The sequence below is a fragment of the Mobula birostris genome, chromosome 8 (assembly GCF_030028105.1).
Source record: "Mobula birostris isolate sMobBir1 chromosome 8, sMobBir1.hap1, whole genome shotgun sequence".
Lineage (NCBI taxonomy): Eukaryota > Metazoa > Chordata > Chondrichthyes > Myliobatiformes > Myliobatidae > Mobula > Mobula birostris.
The window spans coordinates 149,690,555-149,702,570 of record NC_092377.1 but is presented as its reverse complement, the minus strand read 5'-3'; the positions used below and the strand labels follow the sequence as shown (position 1 = coordinate 149,702,570).

The following is a 12,016-nucleotide window of genomic DNA, read 5'->3' as shown; positions in this document are numbered from 1 at the left end:
TATAGATGTTCAACTTAAATTCAGGTACTTGAGTAAGAAAGCAATAAAATGATAGTATCGAGCAATGAAACTATTGTAGAAACACTTTAGGGAAGGAAATTTCTTGACTTCCTCAGTTTGGCCAATATGTGTCTCCAGAAGCAGCATATGACTAACAGTTTACTGCTTTCTAAAATAGCCTAGTAAGAAATTCTGTTGAAAAGTGTTTAGTGATGAAGCTAGTTTTGCCAGCATTGTCCACAACATCTGAGGAAGTGAAACACAGGCTGGTCATAAATTTACTTTATGGTCTATTTGGCAAAATTCTGATATTCAATTTCATGGCTGCTGATGAGATCCAGTTCAGTGGTCTATGGTTGTAAAAGGAAACTTAGATAAGGCATGGTCTCAAGAAAATAATCTTTGCTAGCAAGTTTTGAGTTGTTGGAAGCAGCAGACCATAATTAATGGTTGATTGTGCAATTATAAAGGACGGAAACTGAGCTGCAAGTAAAGTTCATGTTTAGTCTTCCCTGCCCTGCTCAGTTTTAATTATTAGGATCCTCAGGTTGAATGCTTTGTTTTTGTAATTCATAGCTATGGTTTTTTCAACAGAGTGAAGCTCTCTCCTTAACATAAGAAGGATGGATTATTAACAACACTTGTTAGCAAAACACATAAAGCAAAGAATCAAAGACTTAAGGAATGAAAGAGTTGTGAAGGTATCGTTGGTAGGCTATGAACAAAGTGCCGTAGAATAGGATCAATGCAGATACAAATTAATAGTTGGCATAGACCCAGTTGGCTAAGTGGTCTGTTTATATATGCACTATGACTCTGACTGAAATAAACACCAAGGTTCAGGTATCAAAACAAATATACACTCAATGTATACACTTAATTACGTACCCCCCGTACCTAATAAAGTGGCCACTGAGTGTATTTCTGTATGTTCATGGTCTTCTGCTGCTGTAGCCCATTCAACTCAAGGTTCGACATGTTGTACATTCAGAGATGCTCCTCTGCACACCATTGTTGCAATCCATGGTTAACTGAGTTACTGTCCCCTTCCTGTGAGCTTGAAGCAGTCTACCATTAACAACGCAACACGAGGAAATCTGCAGATGCTGGCATTTCAAGCAACACACATCAAAGTGGCTGGTGAACACAGCAGGCCAGGCAGCATCTCTAGGAAAAGGTACAGTGGACGTTTTGGGCCGAGACCCTTCGTCAGGACCATTGACAAGGTGTTTTTGCCCAGAGAACTGCCATTCACCGGATTATTTTTGCACCATTCTCTGTAAACTCAAGAGACCACTGTGTGTTATAATCCCAGTTTCTGATATACTCAAACCATCCCGTCTCCCACCAATGATCATTCTATGGTCAAAGTCACTTAGATTACAATTCCTCCTCATTCTGGTGTTTGGCCTGAGTATCAACTGAACACTTTGACCATGACTGCATGCTTTTATGCATTGAGCTGCTGCCACATGATTGGCTGATTAGATATTTGCATGAACCAGCAGGTATACCTTCTAAAGTGGCCACTGAGTGTGCTAGACAACACTCAGGATCTGCAAGAAATAGGTCTCTCTTGCCATGAGCTGTTGTATGACTTCAATATTTTAGAGTCATATACAAAGTAGTGCAGAATTGTGCCAGTTGAATCAGAATCAGAATTATTATCACCGGCATGTGACGTGAAATTTGTTAACTTAGCTGCAGCAGTTCAATGCAAGAAAAAAAAATTAATCAAACAAAAATAATAATAAACAAACAAGTAAATCAATTATGTATATTGAATAGATTTTAAAAAATGCAAAAACAGAAATAATGTATATTAAAAATAAGTGAGGTAGTGTCCAGAGCTTCAGTGTCCATTTAGGAATCGGATGGCAGAGGGGAAGAAGCTTTTCCTGACTCGCTGATTGATATGAGGCATCTGCATGACTTCCATCAAAGGGAATGAGAGGTACAGAGAGAAAGTGGAGACAAGGGTTTTATGTGTAAGTTAAGTATTTTGCAGAAGTTTTACTGATTCCTTCTGCAGTCACAACTCTACACCATGCCAGATTTCCAGTTCCTGGAATTGAAGAGATAGCAGCTTCTGTAAACTGTTGTCTGTGATTCCTTGTAAATAATACACTAATGGAAATATTTTCTGAGAAGCTAGATTACTTTGAACTGAGGTTTAAGTTAGAAAGTTCTCAAAACTTGTGTGACCGAGGCCTAAAAATTCAATTAAGTGTGTTGCATAGTTGATGCAGCATGATGGCTAGTCAACCTACAAATTTCAGTGGTATCTGAAGCCACCCTAGCCCTGCAGAATAGCAATTGCAACTTTTAGCCCTGGACCAATGACAATTAGTCAAAGAATGTGGCCTTGCTGGATTTCTGGGTGAAGGTCTAGGCTTTGGAGAGTCACTGCATACATGGGTCACCTCACGGGACCATTGGAGACTTGACAACAGGAACTAGAACATTGTGTCTGGGGATGATAGATAGTGGGGCCTCCAAACTAAGCCTTCAGTTCAGAGTCAGAATCAGAATCAGGTTTAATATCACTGGCATATGTCATGAAATTTATTGTCTTTGCAGCCCCAGTACAAAGCAATACAAAATAATAGAAAAAAACTGTGATGGCAGAGGAGAAAAAGCTATTCCTGAATCATCAGGTGTGTGCCTTCAGGCTTCTATATCTCCTTCCTGATGGTAGCAATGAGAACAAGGCCTGGGTGAAGGGGGTCCTTAATGATGAACGCCACCTTCTTGAAACGTCACTCCTTGAAAATGTCTTGGATACTATGGAGGCTAGTGCCCATGATGGAGCTAAGTTTATAACTCACTGCAGCTTATTACAATCCTGCGCAGTAGCTCTCCCATACCAGATAGTGATGCAGCCAGTTAGAATGCTCCCAGTATCTCTGGTGACATACCAAATCTCCTCAAACTCCTAATGATATATCAACATTTGATAATGACATTGTTGGGTACAGCTAAGACCATCTGAGCCACAGTGTGTCACAGCCTGAAACCTGTGGACTTAAGAGTGACATCAGAGTTTTGGGGGTGGAAGTTGGTTTCTCATTCAGAGAATAGGGCAGAGGATGGAGAATGAAAGGTGAGTAAGAGAACAACTTACAAGGATCTCAGAATTTTGAGTAATACTACTCTAATATGACTATCCCAGGTGACTAGTGTTGTTCTCTACAGGTGTAACACTCTAAGACCCCACAATGCTCCGTAAGGAACTCTGCATGCACAAGGGTACTCCAATATGACTATCCCAGGTAACTGGTGCTGTTCTCTCCAAGTAAGACCTCACAAAGCTCAGGAGGAATTCTGCACACAAAAGGGTGGCTCACTCTGTGAAGTTTCCAGAGCGTTGCAAAAGTGACTTGTGTTTCTGATTAAGTCCATGTTCGGTCATAAAACACTGAATCTCTAGCCCAAAATGTTTAAAAGGGCTTGATCTCAGAACAAGACTATCTGGGCCAAAGCAGGAATGCTGAAACATGGATTCAAATGGAAGAGGAATAGACAATAAACTCCTAGCCATTCAAATCCTCAATTCCATTTTTCTCCCTGGATCCCCATAACCATGGACACCATTGTAGCACAAAAAAAAATCGATCTGTCTCAGCCTTAGATGGCATAATATTTATTGGAATGTAGGTACTGGCAACCAAGTTGGTTCCCTTATCAAGATCCTGGTAACTGGGCTTCTTTCTCAGGAGAGGCAGAATTTTATAAGATTATGAGAGACATAGATAGTCAGTCGATAGTTTTTTCCTCAGGTTGAAGCACCCAGAGCACTGGAGGGCGAGTGTTTATTTATTTTTTACCTTATTGAAATACAGCATGGAACAGGCCCTTGCAGCACTCCAAGCCGCGCTGCCCTGCAACCCTTTGATCTACCAACCGTAGCGTCTTTGCATAGTGGAAGGAAACCTGGGCACTCAGAGGAAATCAATGTGGTCATGGAGAGAACTTCTCCCTGGCGGTGGGGGAAATTGAACCCCGGTTGCCTGTACTGTGAAACATTGTGCTAATCACTGTGCTCCTGTGGGGAGGGGGTAAGTTCAAAGGAGATGTGTAGGGCAGGTTTTGTTTTACAAAGAGCGGTGGATGCTTGGAAAGTGCTGCCAGGTGTTGTAGTGGAGGCAAATATGATAGAGGCATTTCAAAAGCTCTTAGATTAGGCACGTGAATGTGTAGAAAATGAAGTGATATGGACCGCGTGTAAGCAGAAGGGATTAGTTTAGTTATGTGTTTAATTACCAGTTTAACTAGTTCAGCTCAACATCATTGGTGAAAGGACAGTAACTGTACTGTGCTATATTAATAGGACCATAAGACATAGGGACATCTGTTCTACCATTCAATTCTAACTGATATACTTACTCTCTCAACACCATTCTCCTGCCTTGTCCCCGTAGCCTTTGATGCCCTTACTAATCAAGAACCAAGAAATGAACTTAAAGTTTGCAGCAAACTTTACACCGCACGCTGTTGGAGCAGTGCTGCCAGGATAATCAAGGACACGACCCACCCAGCCAACACACTTTTCGTCCCTCTTCCCTCCAGGAGAAGGCTCAGGAGCTTGAAGACTCGTACGGCCAGATTTGGGAACAGTTTCTTTCCAACTGTGATAAGATTGCTGAACGGATCCTGACCCGGATCTGGGCCGTACCCTCCAAATATCCAGACCTGCCTCTCAGTTTTTTTGCACTACCTTACTTTCCATTTTCTATTTTCTATTTATGATTTATAATTTAAATTTTTAATATTTACTATTGATTTGTACTCCAGGGAGTGCAAAGCACAGAATCAACTATCGTTGTGATAATTGTACGTTCTAGTATCAATTGTTTGGCGACAATGAAGTATAAAGTATAAACTTTACTGTGCAAGTTCCCAAATTCAGTCCTCCTCCAGCTAAAAGTTGACAAAGAAATTAAGAGTTAACCTTTCCTGAAAGATAACCAGCTGGAAGGACCACTGCATTTGAGAAGTGAGGCTGAGCAAACTCTGTATAAGGATGCTTTGGTTTCTGTAGTTCAAAGACTGGACTAACTGTGTTCAGCTATAACACTGAGACATACCTTACTCTATTTGAAGAAAGCTGCATTGTGCTCTCTGCTGTTCTTTGAGGCTAATGAGTCAAAGGTAAAATGTAAAAATGTATCATTTTCTTTTCCCTGCATCAGATTTAACTGTGCAAAATGCAGTAAAGGATGAGGTTCAGGGATAGCTAATTGTTTCAGGAAGGGATATTCAGGGGAAGAATGGTGTTAATATAACACCAGTAAATACTTTAACATTGGTCCAGCAAATATGCTTCTATAGATATATTTGGGATATTTTATTAATTATGAACGCTTTATTGCTGCAAAAAAAAAAATTTCCAATCCTGGCATGAATGTTCTAAATTTCGTGTGAGATGCAGTGCTGTTCATATGAGAGATTTCACAGTGCATTACATATTTTCAAATAAATTGTTTAGTAAGCTTAATCCAACTTTGCACCCACTTGTCAACAATGACAGTGGCTTCAAAAAGTCATCGAAATAGGCCTTTCAGCCCATTGAACCTATACCGATCACTGGCAATTTTTACACTGAACCTACATAAATCTCATTCTATTCTCCCCACATTCTCATCAGCTCTTCCTCATCCCACCACTCATCCCCCACTTTAGGGGTAATTTACAGAAGCCAGCTAAGCTACGTCCCACATGTCGTTGAGATGTGGGAGGAAACAAGAGTGCACGGACGAAACCCACGTGGTCACAGGAAAAGTATGCAAAGTCCACTCAGAAAGCACTGGAGGTCAGGATTGATCCCAGTTCAGTGGAGTTGAGGGGCAACAGCTACACTAGCTACACCATTAGAACATAGAACAGTACAGCACAGTGCTGGCCCTTCAGCCCATGATGCTAAGTCAACCTTGAAGCCTACTCCAAGATCTATCTTAACACTTCTCTCCCTCAGAGCCCTCTATTTTTCTTTAATCCATGTGCCTAAGAGTCTCTTGAATCTCCTTAATGTATCCTCTTCTATCACCACCTCTAGTAGTGTGTTCCATACACTTACCACCCTCTGTGTAAAAAAAAACTACCTCTGACATCCCCCCCCCCCACCCATACTTCAGTTATCGTAAAATTATTCCCTCTCTATTTGCCATTTCCAATCTGGGAGAAAGGTGTTGGCTACACACATAAAAATTGCAGCCAGGCAGCATCTCTAGGAAGAGGTACAGTCAACGTTTCGGGCCGAGACCCTTTGTCAGGGCTAACTGAAAGAAGAGCTAGTAAGAGATTTGAAAGTGGGAGGGGGAGGGGAGATCCAAAATGATAGGAGAAGACAGGAAGGGGAGGGATAGAGCCAAGAGCTGGACAGGTGATTGGCAAAAGGGATACGAGAGGATCATGGGACAGGAGGCCCAGGGAGAAGGAAAAGGGGGAGGGGGGGAAAGGGAGAGGATGGGCAAGGGGTATGGTGAGAGGGACAGAGGGAGAAAAAGGAGAGAGAGAGAAAGAATGTGTGTATAAAAGGTGTTGGCTGTTTGCTTTATCTATTCCTCTTATACACCTCCATCAGGTCACCTCTTATCTTCCTCACTCCAAACAGAAAGCCCCAGCTTGCTCAACCTTTCCTCATAAGACATGCTCGATTGTGCTGTCCAAAGAGATCAATCTCTGTTGATCAGGAATGGGCATGTATTATGAGTCCTACTCCCTGTCTAAGATCAGCCACTGTTAAGCCAGGATCAAATCTTAACCACCTTTATGCTTTGGTGTCATGTGCCTACTTAGCGGCATCAATGGAGTGAATCAACTTTACTTCGGAACACACTTAGCTATCAGATATTATTGGTTTTGATAATATCAATTGTGCACACGGTATTTCTCAATTTCCTTCCACCAACTTAGGATGTCACTGAATGCTTTACAATTTTTGAAGTGTACATACAAATATCGTGTAAAAATGGTTCCAAGGTTATCAAGACGAGCTCCCACTACCTAAAGGTGCTCCTCACGGCATGTGCCTCAAATAGCCTCTGACAACCAAGTCCAACTCCTGGCTGTCTCATGTGGCTTAGCCTCTAAGCCTGGCGGAACTGTTTCTAATGACAGGAGAAGGGGCGAAGGCAGGTCCTGGCGCCTTAAAACCAGTGTTTTGGGCAGATGGAGCTCATCAGTTTGGGAAGGCAGTCCATCTAAGAGAAGGGAAAACTCTGATTTCAAATGTCCGCTGCCTTGCGGCCATACCCAGTCATGGAAAAGGCTTAGGGAGTAAACCCTGAGGACAAGTCTGGAGCAATCCCTAAGGCAGCCCGACGTTGCCTTCCACCTCGTTCTGGCAACTCCTGTGATGACAATGGTGCCAATCTGTATCAGCCCTTGCCCTTCCCTTGGACAACACCAGTGGCGTGGAGAGAGGAGACTTGCTGTCTGGGCAACTGCCGGTCTTCCATACAACCTTGCCCAGGCCTGCGCCCTGGAGAGGAATTTCCAGGTGCAGATCCATGGTCTCGCGAGTCTAACAGATGTCACCACTGTGTAAAAATCCAGCAGTCAGTTCACTAACAGTTGTCACCATCATCAATATGTGCCATGATTGTTCTTGGCAAATTTTTCTACAGAAGTGGTTTGCCATTACTTTCTTCTGGGCAGTATCTTTACAAGACGGGTAGCCACAGCCATTATCAATCTTCTTCAGAGATCGTCTGCCTGGCGTCTGTGGTCGCATAACCAGGACTTGTGATGTGCACCAGCTGCTCAAACAACCATCCACCACCTGCTCCCATGGCTTCATGTGACCCTGATCAGGAGGCTAAACAGGTGCTACACCTTGCCCAAGGGTGACCTGCAAGCTAGCGGAGGGAAGGAGCACCTTACACTGTTTTTGGTAGAGTCATATCTCCACCCCACCACACTTTCACTAACAGTACTGAAGCATGAATAAAAGTGTCAATAAAAAACAGAGGATCTGCTTTAGTAACGTCTTTTGCTGAGAATTAGCCATAACTCCAGGGAGATTCGCTTCTACAAATGGTGCTTTGCAATCTTTCCACTTTAGCTTGAGTTTGAGGTTTGAGGTTTCATCTAAAGGTCAGAACCATCAGCAGTGTAGCATCCTCGTACTAATCACAAAATATCAGTCTGTAAGATTGTAGCACATACATTTTAAGAATATTTTTGTCATAATCAGTTTTTATAAACAGAAATTAAAGACAAATCTGAAGCTAATATTGTACCTCCTGCAGAAAGGCTTCCCATCGATCTTCGGATTGCTTTCACCCACTCTTCCATTTCATTCTGAGAATTGGCCATCAACATGTGCGAGTCCTGAACATACCCTAGCCGATCTCGGTCACCAGGGACTGCTGAAAAGCACCAGATGTCAAAGCATTAGCTCACATTTTTTTTAAGTCCACCTGTTTAAACTTCGATATACATTTCATAATCAGAATCAGGTTTATTGCTACTGACATGTCAAGAAATTTGTTGTTATATGCACAGTGCAATACATAAAGTGTAAAAAGAAAGCATAAAACATTTTATTGCCCTACACCAATTACCGATAAATATTACAAAAATAAAAGACTTCCAATGCACAGAATCTGAAATAAAATCAGCAAGCATTGGAAATACTCAGCAGGTCAAGGCAGTATCACCACCAGTTTGGGATTTCTCAGCCTGGTCAAGAGTGAAAGACGATTTTTCAGGTCAAAACCTTTCATTGTAACTGTAATTGTATCTTTAATGTGGTAAAATGTCGCAAGACTCTTCAATATGCTATAACCAAACAAAATTTAATACCAAAGCCACTTACTACAGACACAAGAAAACTATTCAGGAGTCTTTGGACAGCCCTTTCCAGGCCCTTAACCTCTAGAAGAACAAGGGCAGCAAAAGCACAGGAACATCATCACCTGGAAGATACCCCTCAAACCACCGTTATGAATTGGACATTGCTAATCCTTAGACGTAGCTGGGTCAAAATCCTGGAACTTTCTCCCTCACAGCCTTGTGGGTATAACCCACACCTCAATATTGCCCAGTTCAAAAAGGTTCAAGTTCCAATTCAAGTTTATTGTCATCTGACTGTAGATATATACAGCCAAATGAAGCAATGTTCCTTTTGACCACAGTTCACCCATAAAACATGTATCACACACAGCACATAACCGTCTCTATTTCCTGAGGAGACTGAGGTCCTTTAACATCTGCCGGACAATGCTGAGGATGTTCTACGAGTCTGCGGTGGCCAGTGCTATCATGTTTGCTGTTGCAGGCTGAGGGTAGCGGACAACAACAGAATCAACAAACTCATTCGTAAGGCCAGTGATGTTGTGGGGATGGAACTGGACTCTCTCACGGTGGTATCTGAAAAGAGGATGCTGTCTAAGTTGCATGCCATCTTGGTCGATGTCTCCCATCCACTACATAATGTACTGGGTGGGCACAGGAGTACATTTAGCCAGAGACTCATTCCACCGAGATACAGCACAGAGCGTCATAAGAAGTCATTCCTGCCTGTGGCCATCAAACTTTATAACTCCTCCCTTGGAGGGTCAGACACCCTGAGCCAATAGGCTGGTCCTGGATTTATCTCATAATTTACTGGCATAATTTACATATTACTATTTAACTATTTATGGTTCTATTACTATTTCTTATTTATGGTGCAACTGTAACGAAAACCAATTTCCCCCGGGATCAATAAAGTATGACTATGACTATGACCATGACTAAACCAAAATATTTTCATAAATAAGTTAATGAAATATAATAAAAATGCATGTAATGTGCAGCACTGCTAAACAGTAAACAGTACGTAAACAATAAACAGTCCTCCGTCCTAGTGATGAGACCTTGGTGGTGGCAGGGTATTTTTTAGCCTTACAGCCCAAGGGAAGAAACTACTATCCAGTCTGGCAGTCCTCGTCCTGATTCTTGTACCTCCTTCCTCATGGTAATGAGTCAAAGAGACTGTGGGATGGGTGGTAGGGATCCTCAACAATGCTTTGGGCCTTTTGTATACAACACTCCTGGTAACAAGACCATAAGATATAGGAGAGAATTAGGCCATTTGGCCCATTGAGTCTGCTCTGCCAATTCATCATGGCTGATCCAATTCCCTCTCTCCTGCCTTCTCCCCGTATCCCTTCATGCCCTGATAAACTAAGAACCTATCAACTTCTGCCTTAAGTATAACCAATGACTTGGCCTCCACAGCCATCCCAGCAACAAATTCCACAGATTCACCACTCTCTGGCTGAAGAAATTCCTCCTCCTCTCGCTCCAAATGCATGTCCCTCTATTCTGAGGCTTTATCCTCTGGTGTTAGACTCCCCACCACAGGAAACATCCTCTCCACATCCACTCTGTTGAGGCTTTTCAACATTCAATAGGCTTCAGTGAGATCTCCCATCTTTCTTCTGAATTCAAGTGAGTACAGGTTCAGAGCCATCAAATGCTTCTCATGTAATGTGGTAAATTTTACAAACAGAGAGGAGGGAGACCCTGGTGACTCTCTTGGTGGTTTTTACTATCCTCTGTAGGGAGTTGTATTTGGATGCCTTGCAACGTCCATACCACAAAATGATGCAGGTAGACAGGACACTCTTGATTGTGCCTCTGTAGAAAGTTCTTGGAATGGGGTCAAGAGCCTTGCTTCTCCTCAGAATGTGTAGACACTGCTGTGCCTTCTTGACTAGTGAGGAGGTGTTGTGGGTCCAAATTAGATCATCCGTTATGTACACACCAAGGAACTTCATGTTCTTCACTCACTTCATGGCAAAGCCATTGATGTGCAGTGGAGAGTGGTCGACCAGTGCCTTCCTGGAGTCCACAATCATCCCGTTTGTCTTGTCCACATTGAGATTCAGAGTGTTATTTTTGCACCATTTGTCAAACCTCTCAATCTCCTCTCTGTTTGCCGACTCATCGCGATTGCTGATGAGGACAACCACTGTATTATCATCAGTGAACTTGGTGATGCAGTTTGAGCTGGATCTGGCAGTGCAGTCATGAGTTAGCAATGGGCTAACCACACAGCCCTGGGGGGCATGAGTGCCCAGTGTGATGGAACTTGAGATGATGGAGCCAACTCAGACTGACCGGGGTCTTTCCATCAAGAAGTCCAACATCTATTTCTAGAGAGGGATGTGGCATCCCAACAAGGACAGTTTACCTACCAGCCCCTGAGGGCTGATCATATTAAACACTGAGGTGAAGTCGATGAACAACATCTAGGTGTATTAGACATTTTTTTCTATGTGGAACAGGATGGAGTGGAGGTTCAAGGTTATGACATCAACAGTGGATCGGTTTGAATGGTAGGTGAACTGGAAAGAGTCCAATGTAGCTGGAAGGCGGAATTTTATACAGTCCATTGCCAGCGCTCAATGCACTTCATGACTGTTGAATTCAGCGCCACTGGGCAGTAGTCATTTAGGCCAGTTACAGTTGCTACCTTGGGCACTGGAATATTGGTGGCTGCCTTGAAGCCTGCAGAGACAGTCGACTGTTTCAAGGAGATGTACACTAAGACCTCTGTTAGCTGGGCTGCACAGTCCCTCAACATCTGACCTGGTATGTTGTCCAGCCCTGCAGCTTTGCTTGAGTTTACCCTGGCTAGGGATCCTCCATACTTGATAGATGAGGTTGTTCCCCATCACCTTCTCAAGGGCAATGAGGGATGGGCAGTTAAATGCTGGTTCAGCCTGTGATGCCTATGTCCTTTGAATGAACTAAAAAAAAATTCAGACCATTAGGTCCATGCCTGCACCCAGCAGAGCAATCCTATCATTAACATTGGCCATCTGCTTATTTCCCTGTACTTTACTTCCTTTTTTTTAATACTTTATTTTCGAAATTTTCAAAAAAAACAATGAAATCAACAAGAACATACCACCTCAGACATGTATAAAAATGAAATAAGCAAAAAAAAAGAAAGAGACATAACATTGGAGGGATGCCTATTGTACAAAGTGCTCAAAAATACTAAACATTAAATCTCAAA

The 12,016-nt window shown here is 42.6% G+C and overlaps 1 protein-coding gene across 2 annotated transcripts in view; it reads right to left on the bottom strand.

The window, feature by feature from the left end:
* Window positions 1–12,016, bottom strand: part of LOC140201834 (rho GTPase-activating protein 25-like) — a 100,534-nt gene that overhangs the window by 41,536 nt on the left and 46,982 nt on the right. The window contains exon 4 of one of the 2 annotated variants that reach the window (XM_072266543.1): window positions 8,244–8,369. In XM_072266543.1, the coding sequence (XP_072122644.1) occupies window positions 8,244–8,369 (126 nt within the window). Of the gene's footprint in view, window positions 1–8,243; window positions 8,373–12,016 lie in introns of both variants that reach the window. The other variant, XM_072266542.1, reaches the window with a different exon arrangement.